The sequence below is a fragment of the Phaethon lepturus genome, unplaced genomic scaffold, assembly GCF_000687285.1.
Source record: "Phaethon lepturus isolate BGI_N335 unplaced genomic scaffold, ASM68728v1 scaffold20751, whole genome shotgun sequence".
In the NCBI taxonomy this organism is placed as follows: Eukaryota; Metazoa; Chordata; class Aves; order Phaethontiformes; family Phaethontidae; genus Phaethon; species Phaethon lepturus.
Genome location: NW_010515807.1, coordinates 1 through 20436, shown reverse-complemented (window position 1 = coordinate 20436; position 20436 = coordinate 1). Strand labels below are relative to the sequence as shown.

Sequence of the window (20436 nt, the reverse complement as noted above, 5' to 3'; positions counted from 1 at the left end):
AACAAGAGCAGGTAGACCAGGGGAGTCAACCATCTGCAGAAGTTACTTTCTTGCCACTTATAAAAACTATACCTTAGCTATAATTAGCAGGATAATTCTATTTGACACACTGGTGAGGTGGCCCAAGCAATTTCTTGCAATTTCAAGCAATCCTCTCAGAGGAGCTTGTTTCTGAGAATACCAGGCTTTTCCCCATCACCATGGCAGTGCAGACTGAAGTGCGGTATATGTGCAGTGTTTGTGCCCTTTCCCACTGCAGTCCTCCAGGTCTTGGACATAAAAAACAAGTCACGTGGCCACAGTTTCACCCCAAAAATTGGAGATAATTTATTAATCTTTATCACTGACTGATAAAAGTCACTAATGTCTCTTATAATAAGTTAATGTTCTTAACAGAAAAACCCCAAGCCATAATTACTGCATTCGCTCAGACTTAATACATTTACTTTAACAGTATGGTACTCAATAGGTTCCCCTTCACAGAAGGGAGTTTTCAGCCACACCGCAAGCCTCAATCTTCCCCAGTGCTCACTCAGACAAAATAAATTCCCTGCATGGCAACTTAGCAGTCCAGCCTCCCCCACCTCTCCTCTGAGAGTCACAGCAAACACCCATCCACCTTCACCTTCATCACCAGCAAAAGGCAGCTGGCAGCAGACAACACACATAGTTTTGCAACCGCAGCCCAAAATGTTCTTTAGACAGGCTGAAGGGGCCAGAAGTCTTGGCCCAGCTCCTCTCAAGGAGCTGATAACACAACCTAGGCAGCACAAGACCTCTAACCCACACAGCATCATGTGGACACAGGCAGGGCAAATGTGACACCTGACAGAGTGCTGAGGTGGCACACATGGATGCAGCTCTCCCTGCGCCGCCTCTGAGGGACAAATACCGAACCCTGCTTGCTCTGGTGATGCTGCATTCATTGTTTCTCCGTGATCCCACAGACAGTCTCTGTGATTCTGTTCTAGGGGCAGGACAACAGAAACTCAAGTCCTTGAACAGAATGAAACAGGGGAAAAAAAAAGCGCATCTGGGAGGACAGCAGAGAAATTTTGAGTGTCCTTCCCCTTTCCACAGCCATCACCTTACACAGTGCTCGTACAGCCCTCCAACAAGCTTGGCACCCCTGGGGCTCGCCCCATCAATTCTTACCTTAACATACAGAACACTTTTCACTCACTGTATGTTTTACCTTCTAAATTATTAGTGCTCATGTGAAGGGACAAACAATTCCAGAAACTCTCTGCAGGCAAAGCACCCACAATCCTGGACCCAGGAGCTGCAGCCTCCAAACAGGTTCCCCAGATATGGCGTGTTAAAACTGCATGGCTCCTCCTCGACTACAGACTCCTTGCAGCCAACACATCCAAGAGCTCTGCAAGATTTCCAAGCAGGAGTCAGTGTCCTAAACTCATCTATTCAGAACATTTGGGGGGAAATCTTAGTTGTCTGCCTTTCATGCCTGCATCCACAGCCCCAGCCCTGCCACCAATATGCACAAAGAAGTCAGCAAGCAAGATTCAGAATTAAAAAACCTGTGCGCTTGACCATGCATACTCTCCACTACCAGAAATGTCTCTCCCTTCTCTACTCACCAGCTGCAGGGAGCATGACATTTCGCACCACTGACCAGGGGGTCTATCACACACCTTGGGAGGCAGTTGCAGCCTTCAGCAAGGGGGGTGACAGACCCATGCTCGCAGCAGCTATCGTGACACTCTGGAAGCACACAGCTCTTTGGTCATCATTAACAGCAGTCAAAGCCACTGGCATCACACCTCCAATCTGCAAAAATAAAAACTCTCAAGCCAGACAGCTGCCCAAACCTTGCAGAAGCTGGCCTGACCCACGCATCCACATGACCAGAGAGAGAAACTAACACGCTGTTTTGTTACTCAGCAGCCTCTATCATCCTCCTGCTTCGCCTCTTCATCCTCTTCTGTTTCTGTTTTAATCTGGGCCACGCCAAGCCGGTAGAGAGCATCGCGAATTACCACCTCCCCAGGCTGGCAGCTCTGTACGATCTCCTGGATCTGCCGATTCACAATTTCCCTGCTGGTGAGGAAGTCCATGAGGCGGTTGTAGAGGTAATAGTGCGTGGCGTTCTCAAAGGTGATGGGCCTTTGGCGGATGTTGCTAGTTTTGCTGTCATTGATGGCAGCGATGATGGCGCTGTAAGGCTCCAGCTCTCGGCACAGGGAGATGCAGTGATGCCGAGCCGTTGGATCTCGGTGGCTGTTCTGCTCTGAACCCGTGTGAACAATTCGGCGTGCCGACGACTTGGTGATTGGGTGCTGAACAGAGTGCTCAGCCACAGTCACGTCTACGCTGTAGTGCTGGTCTAGCAGTTCAGGGCAGGACACATACTGGGGGAGAGGGAGAGACACACACCAGGTAGAACAAGAAGCAACTTCTGCACAGCTAAGAACAACAAGACAAAACTACCGTTCTGCTGAACTCCAACCAGCACTATGACCCAGGACAGAGGGAGGACTAACTGATTCAGGCTTTCCCTAAATGCCACAAAGGCGGTTCTGTCCACTCCCTCCTCACCTGCATGCCCTCAGAGAGAATCCCAAGGCACTAGCAACCCTCTTCCTCTCCCATCTCTCAAGTAAATAGCAGTAGTTTGAAAGAAGTGAGTTCCTGTGTCAAAATAAGCGACGTGCTCCAAGTTCATGATTTGAACTGTTACAACACACTTCCAGTGCAGCTCTTCCTATTAAGGTGCATGAGCCTAATGTAACGCCCCAAGCAACACATAACGCTTTCCGCTACGGTCAGAAGCTATGCGCTGGCAAAGCTCTGAGTCAGGAAACACTTACCACGTCAAATTATCTTCAGGCACAATGCAGGTTACATATACTTTTTCAATTTTTTTTTTAATTATTTTAAATCTCACTTAAAAATTTTCCATATCGGACTGGCATAGCAGAGTGCAAAGGTGGACATAACTAACCGTTGGAGGATCCATGGGGTCAGAGAAGCAGCCCTGGTTTCTCCCCCACATCTGGGAAGTCAGGCCAGGACAGCAGACGTCTGCACACAGTGCCACTGAAGAGGCTGTATCAACAACGTACACTGGAGGCCAGTGTCGTGAGGAAACCAACAAGTCCACGTGATCCCGGGCATTTTCTCCTCTTACTATGTACTTTGAGCCACACACAACCTGGAAAGGAAAGGGTAACACCAAACAGCACAATAAAACTGAAAACTTATGGGAAAAAATACAGTCTTAAAAAAATGAAGCTTCCTTTCAGGCATTCCAGATAATACAGTAACGAGTTACTTTCTCTGAAGATATTCTGTTTCCTCCTCATACAATTCACTTTATCTTGTTCAGGAGGAGGTGATTTTCAACTCCACCTCAGCAGCAACATCAAAACCAGGCTTCAGATCACTGGTTGATCTTGAAATCTCCTGCAGGACTGCTCATACTCCAAGCCCCCAAGGCAGAGTGTTTCAGAGGTTCAGAGAGGCCCACTCCATTGCTTCTATTTAATGAGGCAGTTCCACACTGGTAAGTCAGGTAATAGTGAATAGGAAGGTAAGAAAAAACATTGCTGACTCCAGTCTTCCTTACCTGATGTGGACACACTTTGTAGATTTTCCCCCCTGTGTGATGAGCAGAAGCTTGTGTGATGCTTATCCCATTCTGTACAAACTCATAGAGAGCCAGGAGGGAGTAGCAGAGTTGGTCCTGGAAAAGACAGGGCCCACAGAAAGTCTGTACATGGCTAAAACTAATGGACTCCTCCAGAGAGGGAGAAGTCTGCAGGCAAGATCTCCCAAATCCTAATTTGCACTTCATCCAGTAACTTCCTCATCCCACACTCAGCACCATGAGGATGACAAGCAATTACATGACATTGAGCTTGTGACAAGGTAATTACAGGCTTCCTTTCTTCTAGCCCACAAAGGTTCAATTCATCTCACCATGTGTAAGTTATCCTATAATCTGCAGGCACTCACTTCTAACCCACCCCTGCCCTTAGTGCAGTCAGATGAGAAGTTAATTAGGTAGGATGGCAAGTGTGAATGAAGGAAAGACAGTGAAGAAAAACTCCACTCCTGCAGGCTTGTATGTGGGCAAAACAACCCATTACCTTTGTGTCTGAAGCCTCCCAGGGGATGCCACACTGTGTCAGAAATCTCTGCAGCTCTTCCTCATTGTAAGAGCTTATCAGCTCAAGCCTGAAGTTTTCTTCCTGAAGGAGCCTCACCAAGGCACTCCCATTACCTGCAAAGGCAGGAAACAAGCCTCAGCATTCATTCTCAGGAAGGGAAGTCACCAAAATAATTTCTTCTGAAGACTACAGCAGCAGAAACTGCACAACCAACTGGCAGGAAGAGAAAGCCATGACTAGTCCTATTTCCAAAGCACGTCACTGCCCACACTTCTCTTGAACCCTTCACTAGTGAGGTCACCAGGCTGAGCGCAGCAGAGCTGCAGACTCCATGTGCACTTATCTCTCCTGTCGTTTGTAACCTTTAAATGACTGGTTGGACTGACATGAGGATGAACAAGTGAAAGAAGAGCACAGAGAAATGTGACTGCAGCCTTCGGACTGAGCAGCTCCAGGCTTACCCTTCACACCTCCTCTCTGGTTCTTTCTCTGGAGCTCCACTTTCATAAAGCCCATGTAGCCCTTCTGCAGCTCAACTCTCCAAAACAGCTGCAGCCCTGCCTGCAAAGCCAACTCATACACTTGTTAAGTTTGCAAACCCAGTTTTCCTTCTCATACCTAATACCTAAACTTTTAAGGGAACCAGGTGCTAACTTAGTTCTCATACATCTGAGCTTATTCATCTCATGGTTTCTTGTTACATGCAGTCAATGCCCTGGATATACTGAATGTTGACAACACTAATCAGAACTGATACCTCCATCTCCCAGTCTTTTTTCAAGTTCTGTAAAAACTTTATTGGCATTGTGATATTGAGATACCAAGCCCTGTCCCAGCTTCCTACCAGTTTAACATGGAACAAATAACTGACTGGCATTCAAGTTGTGCATGCACCCCTCTGCTATCAGGCCATACCTAATTTGGGGTGCAGTGTTTTCATGTCCCCCATGTCTCAAGTGTATCAGAGCACACAAGTGCATTCAAACTTCACTGGACAGGCCAAACCTCAAACTCCTAAGTATCCTGAGAACAGCTGAACTCACCCCAGCGTTCTTGTGTTCTCTCAGCAGACATAGTGTTTAAGGAGTCATGCAATCATCGATTCTCAACTCTAAACATCACCAAAAGACTGGAGTCACTGTCACATAAAGCATTCCCCTAATAAGCACAACCTCAGCAGTTACCTGGCACTGGCTGTGCATCCAGGTTCTTGTCCTTCTCAGTATTGATCACCATCGCTCCTCTCATCAGTGGAGGGAAGAAAGGAGCAACAATAGAGGCATCAAACTTTGTGATGGGGATGTTAGAAGGAAAAGCCACCTGCTCAATCACCTCTGTCTCCATCGTGGACCAGAAATCTTCAACATTCACTTCACTTGACGGCAAGAATTCTGGCCAAGTAAACTAGAAAGAGCAAGAAACACACTGGTCAAATACAAATAACCATAGTTCATTTGACCATTTTGCGTCAGCCTCACTCAAGGCATGAGGACTACCCAGAGGAGTGCTCAGCCCAAATACAAAAAAATGACTTCAGACTCCTAGAGTTCTCCACAATCACTTTTCTTGGGGTGAGAGTCAAAACAATTTATGTGACATAAAAGCCAGACACACTGCATATTGCTAGTAGAGCTTTTTTTTTTTTCCCCAACAGCAGGTTCCTTGAGGTGCTGTCTTCTCTAACAGGGGAAAAAAGAATGCCTTCTCCAAGGAAAAAGGCCAAATTTAGAAACTTTCATCCAAGGTCCATACTGTCAGAGGCTGCTGGACAAAAGCTGTGGTCCAGGGACAAAGGATCTTGTTTTCCCCAAACCATACATCAACACCTCTAAGAGGAAGTGCAGGCATCACCACTCCAGCCACATCCTCTTACCAGGCATCAGCAGAAAACTGCTCACAAAGGTCTCATGTAATTATCGTGCATTACAAAGACTAGAGTCAGCAAAAGTCATTATGATCTGCTTTGAACACAAACAGGATGTGAAGTTTGTGAAAAGCCTACCTCTGTATTTTTCAGTGCCAGGACATTTTCCACATTCCTCTGGGCTATTTCCACCTTGGGGGTTATGCCACAGATTCCACAGATCATATCATTGTAATCCCGGACTGTTAGGCATTCAAAGGCCCAGTAGCCATTGCTCAGCAGTTCCTGGAGCTGAACCTGCTCATCAGGGCTCAGGCTTTTTCCTGAAAAGAGAACATGCCACTGTTACAGCTTTCACTTCCTGAAGTCAGTGGAGAGGTAGTAGAACTCTCCTACGCAGAATAAAAACAAACCTGTCCTCCAGAGAACTGTTACAAAGAACTGCCACAGAGGTATTGTTGGCTTTAGGAAGTGATGTAACAGAAACACACCATGCTAGAATATGAGAGTTCTGCCTTTTTAAAACCTAACAATCAACAGCAGGTCACAGATTGGTGCAAGTGTTATGGTAAAAAACAAGAAGGAAAACCCACCAGTTTGCTCCTGAACAGAGTCGAGAATATTGCCAACAGCCACTCTGGGATCCTCTCCAAGTTTAATGTGGTTTCGGATTGCAAACAGAAGATCCAAGCTCACCAGCAACTTGTTACCCACATTGAAAAGGCCTGGAGTTAAAACAAGACAGTTATTGTCTGTAGGGATCCAGATCTTCCTCACAAGAAATATATTCCTTACTGATACACAACATACTCATGCAAGTATGGGTCAGAGGATAATGGAAACATGTGGATAATGCTTCTGGGACTGTTCCCTCTACTAGCTCCTTTCACAGCCTTTTAAATTTAAAAAAGGCTAGAAGCAACAGCAGCCAATCCATCTCCTCAGCTCCATGCTGCCTTGCAGGAGGCCCACAGTAACTGCCACTCAAGTCTCACTAGTCAACACTGAGAAACAGCACTTGGCAGAGACGTCTTTGCCTATGAACTCAGGGGCTGCCTTGCAGAACTCAACATTTACCACTTACACAGAGAACTACGCTGGTGAAGCAAGGCACAGTCTTTCTCATCAAAGCATTCACATGTTTTTCTCACAAATACAGATTTACTTGCAGAAGCACCAGAACAGTGCAAGTCAAAAATAATTCAGGTTTAATATGCTGAGACAGAGAATAAGCTTTTCTGTGCAAAGACAATGACCTGATACAGTTCCAAGGCTTCTGAAGGGTTTAGACTGTAGTCATGCCTTACGTTGGTATGCTCACATTTTTCCTACCTGTGTAAATATCAGTGAAGCTATGGAGGGCCAGACACTGTAGGTTCAAGCACACTTTGACCTGAGCTGTAACCACCTGTAATCTATTAGCGGTCAGCAGCCAGCACTCCTGAGGACCAGCAAGGGAACTGTAATGGATAACAAAAGACCACTCAGTCAAGCTAACAGGTTTTTCAGTCCAGTCCTGCAGTAACTTAAAATGTTCTAGTTGAGATCAGTTCATTAGTACATCAGCCTAAGCCAGTTCACCTAATTTTAAAATGTAATTTTTTTTTCTGGTGTGAAATGGATTCCCCCGGCAGTCAGGTCACTGCTCACATTTTAACAGCACTACAGCAGCTCTCCAGCCCCATTCACTGGGCACATAGCATTTGAGAGGTAAAAATCTATGGCCCCAGCTGCCCTGGGAGAAGTGTCAGCCCTATTGCTGTGGGGCAACAAATGGTGACAACACATTCTACCTAACAGCCTGTCCCTGCACACACAAAGATTCAGAAAGACCTGCTCCTCTCCCATACAGTTGCCAAGGAGGAAGTTCAGATAGGAAAATTTCAGTTGCGCCCTAAGAGGCAGAAATATAGCTGTCCACCTCAGAAAATAAGAATCAAAGTCAAAGCTAGCTCCCTCCCACTGGCAGGGGTTTAATTAGAGCCTATGCAGGCACATGTGAGAGTCCCACATGCAGAGCATTGCAAAGCAGCCCAGCATTGAAGCAAGTATTTACAATGCACAGGTTGGTAAGTCACAAGGTGATGGAGAGGGTGGAAGACAGCACTGTTCTGCAAAAATTACTGAGTATAAAAAGTTCCTCTTCTGGAAAAAAATCTCAATTAGTACTAGACCGACCAAAGCAAACACCCTTAATTGGTATCAAGAAAATCTTTAGTTGAAGAAAGAAACACAGCAGTAAGCTACCCGACATTTTGCTGTGGGAAACATTTCAGCTGAGGCATTTGGCAACAGGAGGATGTTAGGCAGACTTAGTGAGGAGATATCCTGTGGGCTTTTATACAAATCTAGTAAGGTAATCTAGCCTATACACCGGTAATTTCTGAAAGTGCTTCAAGTTTCAATTTGGATATTTGTTCCAAAAAAGGATTCACTCAAGCCCACGCTAAGCCATGAAAAGAACAAAAACATCATAAGCAAAAAGATCCACACTAGGAATATTCCAATCAGGAAGAGAGAGAAAAGAGAAGTCACATAATGCACATATATAATTCCACAACTTTGCGTCGGTCAGCCTCAAAACACCAAACTGGAAAACAAAGAAGGGATGACTAATGAAAAGATTTCATTTCACAAAAAAAAAACAAACACCCTACATCCAGACTTAGCAGCTCTTCTGCTGTATGGAAATGGTAACTATGACAAAACTAGACTGCACAGGAGAAACAGCTTATCACTAACCAGCTAAACCCCTTCCACACACATGTTGCTTATTCAGCATCACTTACACCAGTTTCAGTACCAGGAGCTAAAGCAAATATTATTTCAGGCACTCTTTTAACACAGGATATCAGCGCGAGGTTGAAAGAGTCACAAGTCTAAAACAGAGTCTTACTTCTGTCCCCCTTTGAACAATGGGCTGTTACAGAGGAGGCACTGCGTAGATGGAGACTCATAGTAGTTTGACCAGGAGGTCTGTTCTATGGTGACTGTCTCCTCACTCACGTTGGACAGGATGAGCCGTGAGCTGTTGAGTTCATGGATGAGCGTGAAGACCTCAGCCAGTTCTGATTCATTCTCTGGGATCTGCATTACCTTGCGCAGCAACTGCAGGGTGGATTGACGTTGGATCTCTTTCTGGGATGGCGTTAGGGGCTCATTGGTGTTCAACACAGACTGACCTGGACTGACCTCCTAGAAAGCAAGTCAAACGCTCAAATATTCAACTAGGCAAGCACAGGGATGAACATGCACAGTAAACACAATAACCTTTGTACCCCATGGACTTGACCTCCACTCCACTGCTCAATCATTGACCCCAGACAGTAGCTTCAAGTCTAAGTAACTTCACCAAAAATACTTTATTACAGCCCCGCCTTTCAGGAACTCCTATAATACTGCTAGACCATCACAGATTTGCCACTAAACTGAAGTGTTAGTGCAGAGATGAAGGATCAAGAGGGTGAGGACAACCATCAATAGGTACATAAACATGTCAATAATCCTGGCAATCGTCACTGCCTTTCACCATAGGTTATCCAGCACATTCTCCTGTATAACATGCTCCAACAGCCATGGCAGTCTGCACAGCTCTGCAGAAGCTAGAGGAAACAAGTGCTAAATGTGAACTAGGGGCTGTGATGTACAGAATGCACTAATCAATTACAAGTGATCAACTACAGTCCTTAGACATACACCCCCCAACATACATATGCTATCAAGACAAAATGCACAAGCACGGGAGAATGAAACTCTAGGTGGCTCAGAAGAACACAAACAGGCTCATCTGTTTAATCACTTAAACTCTTCTGCCAACATTTCAACCTGTTTTTCTGTCTAATTTACCAATGAGATAAATGATCAGTCCAAAAGTGCAGCGGCAACAATGAACGGTGTGATAGGAATGTTAAACAGATCTAGAAGCAGAAAATAAGAAAAAACTAAATGCGGAAGAGACAAGCCACACAGCTTGCATTTTAGAGGCAAGCACACTGCCTCTTCCTTACACAGCTGCTTATGTTTGAGTTTCACACAGGCCATTTCAGTTTGTTTGTTTTTTTAAAAAACCCTACACAAAGTTATGTTCTTCAAAATAAAAAAGACAAGTGGAAGAGTCATATTACCACACAGACGAAAATGTAGCCTGTCTATATGCTGAGTGAGCATGTCAGCTAAGAACAGGACAGCTTTTTTTTTTTTTTTAAAAACAAAACAATTCTGTATGAGAAAAGCTAACCTTTGAAAATTCAAATGCAAAAAAATCCCATGCAAACAAAACCCAGAATACATTATTTACATCCATGTAGAACAGCAGACAACTGAAAAACATCTTTTTACAACAGAAAAAAATACTACATCCAGAAATAAATTCAGGCTGGAAGTAAAGCTGCACTACAAACCCCTAAAAATAGGAAGGTCTAATACAAGATTTGCCAATTCAACTGATATTAGCCACAAACTGGTCACAAAGCAGAGCGTACTTGGGAGTTTCTTGATGGAAATCTGAAGTTCAACAAAGCTGACACAACAAATGTGACTTTAGGGGTGATTTCCCCAGCATGTACTGACACATTGTAAGCATTTTTAAGCTACAGAGACATCCAGTGGTAGAACTGAGTGCACTCAGTCTCATTCGCAGCCTGAAGCACCACTGTTGCAGCATTTGGACAGTAAAAACATCATCATAAGTCTTTTCAACAGGACATTATTCTGTTAGAAAAGCTTACCAGAATGAAAAAAAAAAAGAAAAATTAAATGTTCCCACAGGCGCTTGCAAATTAAGGTACTTCCCTGCCCACCCCACAATAGCCATTTGGTAAGACAAACTATTCTGAACCTTACCAGGGATTTTGCTGTTTTCTCAGCTCTGTCTTTGGCAAGATTGTATCCGCAGCTTGGACAGATTCGTGGTTTGTGCCTGTTTGTATACACGTAACTACAAGAGGGGTTCTTGCATTTCCCTCTGCCACGTGATGTTGCCAATCCTAAATCCTGAATGACACGACAAAGACGTTTGCTGACCTTGACTTTTAGATGCCAACAAGAGTCTAGAAAAGTCTGCTTGAGTATCATATGCTTTTTCGCCACTTTGTAACACCTCATTTAAAGGTCAAATAGCAGGCCCTGTCACTTCACAGAGTATTTTCACTGGCACTCAAACATTTTGGCGCCAGTTCCAGAGACCACAAGCACTCACACATTAAACTCATTCAGAAACCGCTGATCCTCCGTGCTAAACTCACGGAAGGGACGGGGATTATGCTAGGACATGAAGAAAACTCCAGTTCTTAGCAAGGTCCCAAACATGACTGCAACAGAGTAGAGTCACCCTGAATTAGGTCAACAGATGACATAAAGTACAGATTGTCTCACATTAAATACAAGATACATTTCTGCAGGTCAGTAAAACAAAAGTCACAGAACCATCTCATCCCAGAGATGACACTCCCCACAGCATAAGTCAGATCATCTGGAAAATTCTCACCAAAGTTACGGTGCAGCTGTACTTGTAGGAAGGGAATATGTCTGGTTTGACCTCCACTACTTTAACCTGAGATGCCCTGCTGGTCAAAGCACTGTGGAGCTAAAGATTGAAAGCAGAAAAAACACCCATGAGACACCTACTACTGAATACGTACATCCTGTAAGCAATCCTATTAGCACTTTTTACCCCCAAGAAACCAATTAATGTTCATTTAATATCAGAGGACTACAAGGCATTGTTTTGCATACTAAGGTATTACAATTCAAACAGAAGTATTCCAGCATCTTGGCATACTCTGTCACATTTCACAGGTGAAAGACTCAGTACTGCATGTCAGATTATCAGAGCACTAGCAGATCCTCAAAACGTCTTCTGGAAGTAGCTGGGAGGTTCTCAAAGCAGCCAACAGAAGGACTGTGCAACAGCATCTCTCAGGTCAATTCCTACATTCAGCCATCTAGCATTCATGCTGCTTCCAAGCCATGCCATAAAAACTGTCACAGATCTCATCATCATAAGGCTGCTACATTTTTATCTTCTATTTCTCAACACACAGGTCATATCCCTCATGTGGGGGAAAAAAATCCACAGGAAATAACATGCATTTGAAGAACAAAACATAGGTACCTTTCGCTCCTCAGCACTCGGTGGCTGCAGAATTGACTGGCCCAATTGTTTCAGTGTACTGGGCTTCAGGCCTGATGTTCTCACAGGGGAATGCTTGTCTTGGAGGAAAAGGATGCAGCAGGTTAGATATGAGAAAACAGGTCCTGTTCCATCTTTAGTAAATTCCACCATAGTCATGTGAGATTTTTCCTCTGAACTTGAAATGACCCAAGCAGGTGTTTCATGTCCCACTTACCTGCATTCTCAGCTAGAGAGAGAGAGAGTAGGTTTTTTTCTAGGGTAGGTCACTATCTCCCTTCAAGCATATCTTATTCTTTGACAGAGACCACTTCAACTTCAATGTGTTGAGGAAAGATAACCACTCCCAAAGCATACCAGAGAATACTGCTTTTACCGGTATTTGCAAAGGCCTGTCTGTTGCTAGGCTGCTCAGTGCTGGCTTCTCTCCCCACACTGGCTGGTGCAGGCAGAATGGCTCGCATGGGTCTTGCTGCTGCCAGCAAAGAGGGCTTAGGTCTTGATTTAGCCTTTACATCTTGTCCTTTGTGTGTAGCAGCTGGAGCATCAATTCTGAAAGACAAGAGCTACAATTGGAAAAGAATTCCATGGTTCCCCCCTCAGCCTCAATTTTCTCCTCTTCCCTGAACTGTGCTTTATTAGCACAATAATCACAGCTATGGTATGCTGTGATATGCTAAGGATACATCCGCCCTGTGACAACAATTTGTCATTTTTTAAAAAAATTAGCTCTGATGGACAAAACGATCCAAAAGGAACAATCCTGAACGGGCAGAAAACAGACAGTAAACAGAACAGGTCTTACAGGAAGCACTGCCAACAGCCTTCAATTTCTTGGATTAGTCCTATCAGCACACAACAGACATCATACGCTCCCGTAACGTATGGAAAACTGGCTCACCCCATTGGCTTTTTTGCAGAGGCATTTGGACTCGGCACCTCAGAGGATGGTGGCATCCCCAGCCCTACGCTATCTTTCTCTGCCTGCTCTGAAGAAGAGTCTCCTTGCCGTTTGCTCTCTTGACCCAGCATCACTCCAACAGCACTCCCTCTGTCTTCAGCAAGCACATCGTTCGCAAGAACATGAGCCTCAGAGACGATCACTTCCTCCCACTCTGTCTCCTGCGTTTGCCCTCCAACAGGCACAGCATTCAGCAGCTGGCTGACAGCTTCAGAGCTTTCCAAGGCAGACTTGGAGGTACTCTCGCTAACAGCTGCTGGTTCTGTGAATACTGACTGTTGACCTCTTTTAGCTGCCGGAGGTTTAAGAGGGGTGCCTGAATTTGGCTCAGATTTGCTTTTTGGTTGCTTTTCCTGGAAACAAAGAGACAGTCACATTTTAGAGCTTTAGGCTTTCACAGATAAGTAAGTTCGCTTCACGTATGCCAGGTTTGCCATGGCCTATTTAATGCTGGAACAAAACAGCAAAATCCTAAGTGTTTAAGCAGTGAATTGTACAAGAGAAAGACATCATCTCCTACGACAGCAAAGTCCCTGTTAACTTTTTATCTAGCCTCCTAGCCCTTCATGTATTATTTTTAGACATTGTTTACTTTGAAGAATCAATCTTTCTTAAACTTCCCCAAATATCACCATTAGCATCAACTCACCCACCACCCTCCGAAACAAGGACCCACCACCTACGCTCCCCTTTCATAGCTTCAGCTCTCTGACGCTGTCTGTTCTTCCACATTATTGAGGAACCAAAGGGATAGAGAACTTGTATCTTTTAGACATATGCATTCAGAAAAGCATGCGTTTCAGCAAGTCAGGAAACACAGAATTACTCAGGAAGGTTTTTTTACTGTAAGAAAAATGTTACCTTAAAGACTAAGGCTACAGAAGCCATGTATTGGGGTCAACGAAGGTACGATGGAACACTGAACCAGTAATATCCAAGAAGGTATCAGAAATGGAATCAAGAGTTTCTGGCATGATAAACAGAATTCTAAGCTCTCTACAGAGTTCATACTGGGAAGGATAATCTAGGTTTTTAAAAACAGACATCTTCTAACCTAGTCCCTTTTCTAAGGAACAGGAAGGTGTATATATATATTTAATTTCAGTTCTACTGATGTTATCACCAGTTAAAATAAAACTGCTGGCGCATGTTTTTTCCAAGGCATGATACCATAAAACAAGTGGAACTGTTTATGTAAACATGTTCCCAGAAGAGCAGAACAAAACTGAAAGCCAGAAAGCAAAGTCCCTCTACAACCTTTCAGTTCCAATCAATGTAGGATTTAACAGGAGCAGGCATGCCATATTCAGGCAGAAACATGTTTTTGCAGTTAGCCATCTACTTCAGCAGGTTTACAGAAGAAAAGCTAAGAAGCCATCATCACTATTTGTATCCTACCACATAAGAAACCTAGCCATCAGCTCAGAAACTACAGAGTTTGTAAGCTGCCTAAAAATGTTCTTGCCCTTAAGTGCTTAATGGATCTAGACACAGAACAAATGGATGGATCTAGAACACATTCACATAAAGTCACTGAATGCCAATGCAAATTTCCGCACTGAGAATATCTTTTAACTTGTGCCTGAAGAGCTTTGTTTCAGACAGAAATTTAATGAATGCACATCTGTTCAGAGCTGGCTAATTACCATGACATGGCCAAGGTTTAAGGAGCAAGTATTTTTTTCCTGTATATAGCTAGAAGAGATACCTACTCTACTTAAGTTGTTGGCATCATGTGGAGAAAGACTTTGCCATTCAAACTTCACAACTCTACCAACACCTGGGTATTTCCTTCTAGTCAATGGTCAGATCATCATGAACGATCAGACACAGCCATGAGTCAACAATACCCAACAGAACTTCAGCTTCCACTAGATCAACTTTATTAGCTAGCTCCCAAAGGATCATATAGCTGCTACAGCTGAGAATTGTTCCTCCTTTCTGTTGAAAAAAGACCACAGAATGTGGAAAGACCACATGTTGGAATGACATGTTGAAAGACCACAGAAAACTTCAATTTGTAGAAGAATGTCAAACACAGACAAATTACCACAAAACAAATGGTTCAACCAAATCCCTAAGCTTAGCTAGGACTGTAGCAGGAGGAACAGGCAATGCCTTCCTCGTAGTCACAGGAACTATAACACAGGCAGAGGGCCAGAAGAGTATGTGACCTTGCAATGAGAGCGCGTTACCAAATGCAGCCCCATCTATTCTGACACCCACCATTACAAGTGGCATCTTTGCCCAAGGTACGGTGATTTCAGGTCTGTCTCACCTTGGCCAACTGTCCTCTGCAATGGTGACTTGCTCCAGCACAGGCATTGGAACACAAGTGCAGGGATCAATTATGGCATATCTGACCTCCTGTGCTAGATTTACAGGTCTAGAAATATCACAGGCATTCACAAAACCAGCACTTTTTGTCTGAAAATAAGGGAAGGAAAGGCAAATTTACCTTTGGGATCCATTTCCCTCCCAGGAAGTTCCCACACGTTGGGCATTTTGGTGGCTTATGCCTGGTGACGTAAGTGAAGGAACAGCCAGGATTGGTGCAATTTCCATGTCCCCTGCGAGTGTAGGTGGTTGTCTAAAACGAGAGTTGTCAAGAATTTCTCTACAAAGCTGAAAAAACAAAAGCTGTGCTTATCACTTCCTTTTTCCTCATAAGCACTTTGCAAACGTCATTCAGCACATCACCAGCCCTCCACTATTATTCCTTTTACTGATCAATCACCACACAGGGATCAGAGTGAGTCAGTACCTTAATTACTCTGAGTCTAAATGTTCAGTCTATACAAGAGCCTTCAGTATTACCAGAATTTAGATCAAATTCATTCAGAGATGAACAACGCATATAATCTACTGGAGAAGCTAACCGTGTATTTACAGTGATGTAACAGTTTTATTATGACTTTTTCATATTCATAAGAAGATGGTATAAAAATTATTCCAACAGCAGTCCACAGTGAGGCAAGATCTGATTAATAGACTCATGCCAATGGGGCAACAAAACTTAAAGACAAGCACTCATGATCCAGAGGCAGTTTTACAACAACAGTAATTTGTTGTCGTATGCAGCAGTCAAGTACTCCCTGCTGCTTTACTGTAATTTGCTATAAATTACTGTAACACCAACAGCACCACCAGGCGCTATTTATAAAGACAACTAAAGCAGAACCTGTCACCTTTGCCAGGACAACTGCATCAACACATTGAGTTTTTGTCAGGGCAGCACTTCTCAATATTCTTTACTCAACACTCCGGAGGGAGCTGTTGTGCTCTAAGTCCCCAGTAGGTACATTTTTTTCTCGAAATGCACGTGCTGCTGTCAAAGAAATCGGACAATCTAAGCTAGGCACTTCTCCTCAGGCACACAAACCTAAGGTATTTCCATTCTCCCTAAGACACCTGGAAGAATATCAAGCTGTGCACCACTATAAATATCTGCAGTGTTTCACCAGCTAGACGCACAGAGGACCTGGAAAACAGGATTTGATGCTAGCTTATACAACACTAGGAGCTGCAGTGCTGACTGTGCAACAAAGACCTACAACGGCTACAAAAATACAGGTGGCTGGAGTGGTTAGATTAGAGAAATAACACTATTCTTCCTCATGTAACAGGCCACACAACCTTTTACATGAGTTCTCAAAACCTTATGTCACTGCTCCTCTCCTGTCACGTGGACAAAGTGACGGCCATCCACAAGACTGGGGAGCTCACATGTTCCTGTCACAAGAGCAGATTCTTGCCCTTAAAGGGATGGACGCTGGTATTTTATGAAGACAAATATGCATCCAAGTAGAGGACATAGATGGCTACACAAACCCTGAAAGGGGCAACACTGAAACTGCTATTGGCCAGGTGGGTTGTGATAGCATTATCTACTCCACCTGTTTCCAAGAACTCCTCAAGGAAGAAGGTAGCAGGAACAGGCCGTATAAGACACTCTAGGAAGTCAGAGACTCCCATTAGCATACACAAGGCATGCAACCAGGGACAAGAAACATATCAACTGACATGATGACTCCAAATTGGAGTATCTTTTAAGAACTGGACCATGAACAAACCCTTCATACTCCCAACACCTTTAAGACAAACCTATGCTAATATATCCATACCTTAAAACACCATACAAGTCTCTGAATTTCTTACCAATTTAATTGATGCTGGGTTGTCCACAACAGAATGAGCTGGCAAGGGTAACATAATAAACTGTGTAGCAGGTGCGGAGGAGCTACTCTCTTCAGCATCCTAAAACGAAGTCAAAAGGAAAATACATGCAGAAAACGACAGACATGGTGACCTGTGTCCCACCCTCTCATTAACAGTACCACTGAGCATATGTCTTAAGGACTGATGAGACCAGAAAGCAGGAAAGAAGAGCAATCATTTCAAAAGCAATGGCCTTACCAGGTCTACTCTGGAAATTACCAAACTCTTCACAGCTTGAAACTGAAAACAGCAGATCCAATCCTTCACAGAATAAGGTTTTCTATAACTAATCCCTAACACCTCAACCTAAAAGGACTCCCTTCTACCTCTCTACAACCAACAAAATAGCTATAAGGAGCACAGAAGTAACATTTTTTCTCCCCAAAATCTTGTAGTCCAACTGCAGAACACACCCCAAGTATTGTTATAGGAAATAATTTTAAAAACCTCAAGCGGTCATCTTAAGACACAAGTGATACCAGCATATGGCAGAGTCAATCTGCAAGCAAACACATTGTAATCACTGACTTACAAAAGTTACTGTTTCCCTCATCACAGAGCCTAAGCACGCTGGGCAATACAGGATGTCCTGCAGCCACCAAGGTTCTCAAGTAAAATGTTTTAAACAGCATTTTGTTTTAATGTTTCAAATCAGACATTTCAGGTGAGACGCTGACAGGAGTCTGAGTGTCACTTGAAAAACTTACCCTCCCAGTCACCACGGTCACCACAGACACACCATCCGAAACCTGAGGACGGGCCACAGCAATGCTCCCATTGGAGATGTCTGTGGAGCTGCTAACTAGAGTCTCTTCAATAACTACCTGAGCTGTCTGATACGGTTGCCCTTCTATTTCCAAAGCAGCCTCATCCAAGAGGATATCTCCAGCCACTTTCTCTGTCACAGGCCCAACATAGTGAGAAAGAACCTCTGATGCAACCACTTCTTCCACAGCATCTGGCTGACCAAAGGAAGCAGTCTCTTCTGCCAGTCCTTCAATGGCAATGCATTGCTCAGAAATGCCAACATGGCTCGAGTCCACAGAAAGGATGTTCTGCACAGCATCACGGGAGACATTTGTGATATTAGTGGAAGCCGTTAAACCTTCAGACGGTGCCCGACCCTGCGTCACACACAATTCAAGCGACTGCCTGCTCCTGTCCTCCTGAAGAGTGGTTTTGGGAATAATTATATAATCTGAGCGTGGAAGAATCTTACGGAAACCCGGAATGTCTGGAACTACTGTTGTTCGAGTAGACACCTTGGAGTTCTGTTGGCAAAAAAAGAGTATGGAATAAACAAATAGGAGAAAAGGAAGAGATTCAGTTCTCAATCCTGCTATTTTCATGCCTAAAGTTCAACTGGTTTCCTGAGGCAGTTTACTAGGAATTCCTCCACATGACAGAGCCTGCAGAATCCCTCTCAGCCCTGGTTTTATCATCAATCCCCCTGATGACATGACACAAATATAACTACCATCCCCATCAGTGGGTACTAGACATATCCATCTTGAATTTCAAAACATTATCCCTTCACTGAACAGAAGGCAAAAGCAAGAGGCAGTGGCCTCACACTGCTGCTTTATAGGCTGTCCTAAGCAGAAATACAAACTGGAATCTGCAGTTAAGTGATTCTCTCATAGTGCTGTGTAAGCAGTTAAGTGCCTCTCTCTTCACATGGCAAAGAACTGCCAGAAGGATGACTTACCGGGTCCAATCCCTCTTTCTCTAGCTTGGCTTTCTCCAAGTAATAGCTTTTTTCAGCCACACTGAGCAACCTCCAGCTCTCGCTTATCTTTTTGTTGATTTCAGATTGAGGGAGGTGAGGGAGCTCTTGCTGTACTTTCAAGTAAATGTCATAATAGTAGAGGAGGTAAGCAGATCTGAAACGCAACCAGAGAGTGAAATGTTAACATCATTCTACATAAATTCCTTTGGAAAAAGAAATCCACAAGGTTTATGTTTGTCTCAAAGTCAAATGACAAGCACGTTACATTCAATTCCACTTGTAAATGCATTTTTTAACCAAATGAAAACTAAGATTCTGAGGAGAACCTCTGAAGTAAGGAGAAAGAGCCTAAAGCAAATTATTCTGGGGCACACAGTATTAAGCAACAGTAGCATCCACAAAGGCAAGGATGTCAGAGTGGGGTTAAAGGGTCAAGATAATTTTTTTCTATAAAAAATTTTACACTATGAAGTGTTCCCAGTGCACTGCAAAGTCCACTCCTGCCACAAAAAAAGAAAAACTGCTCCCATATCCTACACAGGCACTAAATTAAGACAGAAAGAACTTACCTAGGCTTTTTAGCTTTTTCTCCATGATCACCAGTACTTTTATATTTCTTTTTCTTCTTAGACGGCACTGGTGACGCGTAAGTGTAAGTGCCCTCTATTTCCTCCATTACCACAGTTACTTCAGTGCCGTCATATGGAGCCTCCATTGCTAAAAATATGTATTTTATGTTATGTACTCGACAAATTATACAGAATTTCTCCCAACAAAGACTGCCCTTAATCACCTTTGTAAACTGACAACATCACTGGCATTTAAGTTTGACTTTAATTAACCAAGACAACTACATGTTAGTTAGTTACCTATTTTTAGAAGAAAGCACCTCAATACCATCAGTTCAGGGCAGTCACACTGCATCTGCACTTAAAAGCTGCAATTCCCCAGGAACCTCTCAGATAAGTTTGGTATCGAGAATGAGTCTTACCCCCAGCAAGCAGGTCTCCAGCTACAAGATATCATGGCCACACTCACAAAAGCAAGGCCAGAGGCTGAATAAACATGGAAGCCTCATAATCCTCTTACCCACCAGAAGATCTCCAGAGCTCCTCGCTTAACATCAGCAACAGCTCCTGCCTCCGCAGCGCTGGGAGGCAGAGAGAGCATGGGAAGCCTCAGGAGGTAAGAGGCAACACTACCTGGGCTCCAGGGCAGCTCATGCATGACCCGCAACTCGGCCCCACACAGTCACTAATCCCGGGCAAGCCAAAGCCCGTTAAACGGAGGTCCCATTCCCTCCACAGCCCCCGAGGCGAAGCGGAGCGCTTTTCGGCCCTGGTGAACTTTCCCCCCGGCCCTCCCGAGGAAAGGCCCTGGCGCCTCGACCACTCACTGGACAGC

General features: G+C 44.1%; 1 protein-coding gene across 1 annotated transcript; it reads right to left on the bottom strand.

Annotated features, from left to right (window-relative positions):
* Positions 1-1898: 1898 nt before the first annotated feature.
* HMGXB3 (HMG box domain containing 3) lies at positions 1899-19747 on the bottom strand. Its single transcript, XM_010295889.1, has 19 exons — positions 19602-19747; positions 19012-19186; positions 18011-18574; positions 17244-17342; positions 15544-15675; positions 13026-13438; positions 12501-12676; positions 12107-12204; positions 11480-11578; positions 10837-10986; positions 8891-9189; positions 7327-7454; positions 6588-6719; positions 6133-6317; positions 5315-5534; positions 4110-4243; positions 3587-3703; positions 2963-3172; positions 1899-2369 (listed from the first exon to the last, which is right to left on the bottom strand). Exons 1-19 carry the CDS (start codon positions 19745-19747, stop codon positions 1899-1901), a joined length of 3948 nt encoding a protein of 1315 aa, XP_010294191.1.
* Positions 19748-20436: the final 689 nt, after the last annotated feature.

Bases quoted from the DNA above. Each gene is read 5' to 3' on its own strand.
- HMGXB3 (XM_010295889.1), bottom strand. From the start codon at position 19,747: ATGGAGGCTCCATATGACGGCACTGAAGTAACTGTGGTAATGGAGGAA. The intron at 19,187-19,601 runs GTAAGTTCTTTC...GTTGCGTTTCAG, and splicing joins GAAAAAGCTAAAAAGCCTAG to ATCTGCTTACCTCCTCTACT. The intron at 7,455-8,890 runs GTAAGACTCTGT...TATCCATTACAG, and splicing joins TTGTTCAAAGGGGGACAGAA to TTCCCTTGCTGGTCCTCAGG.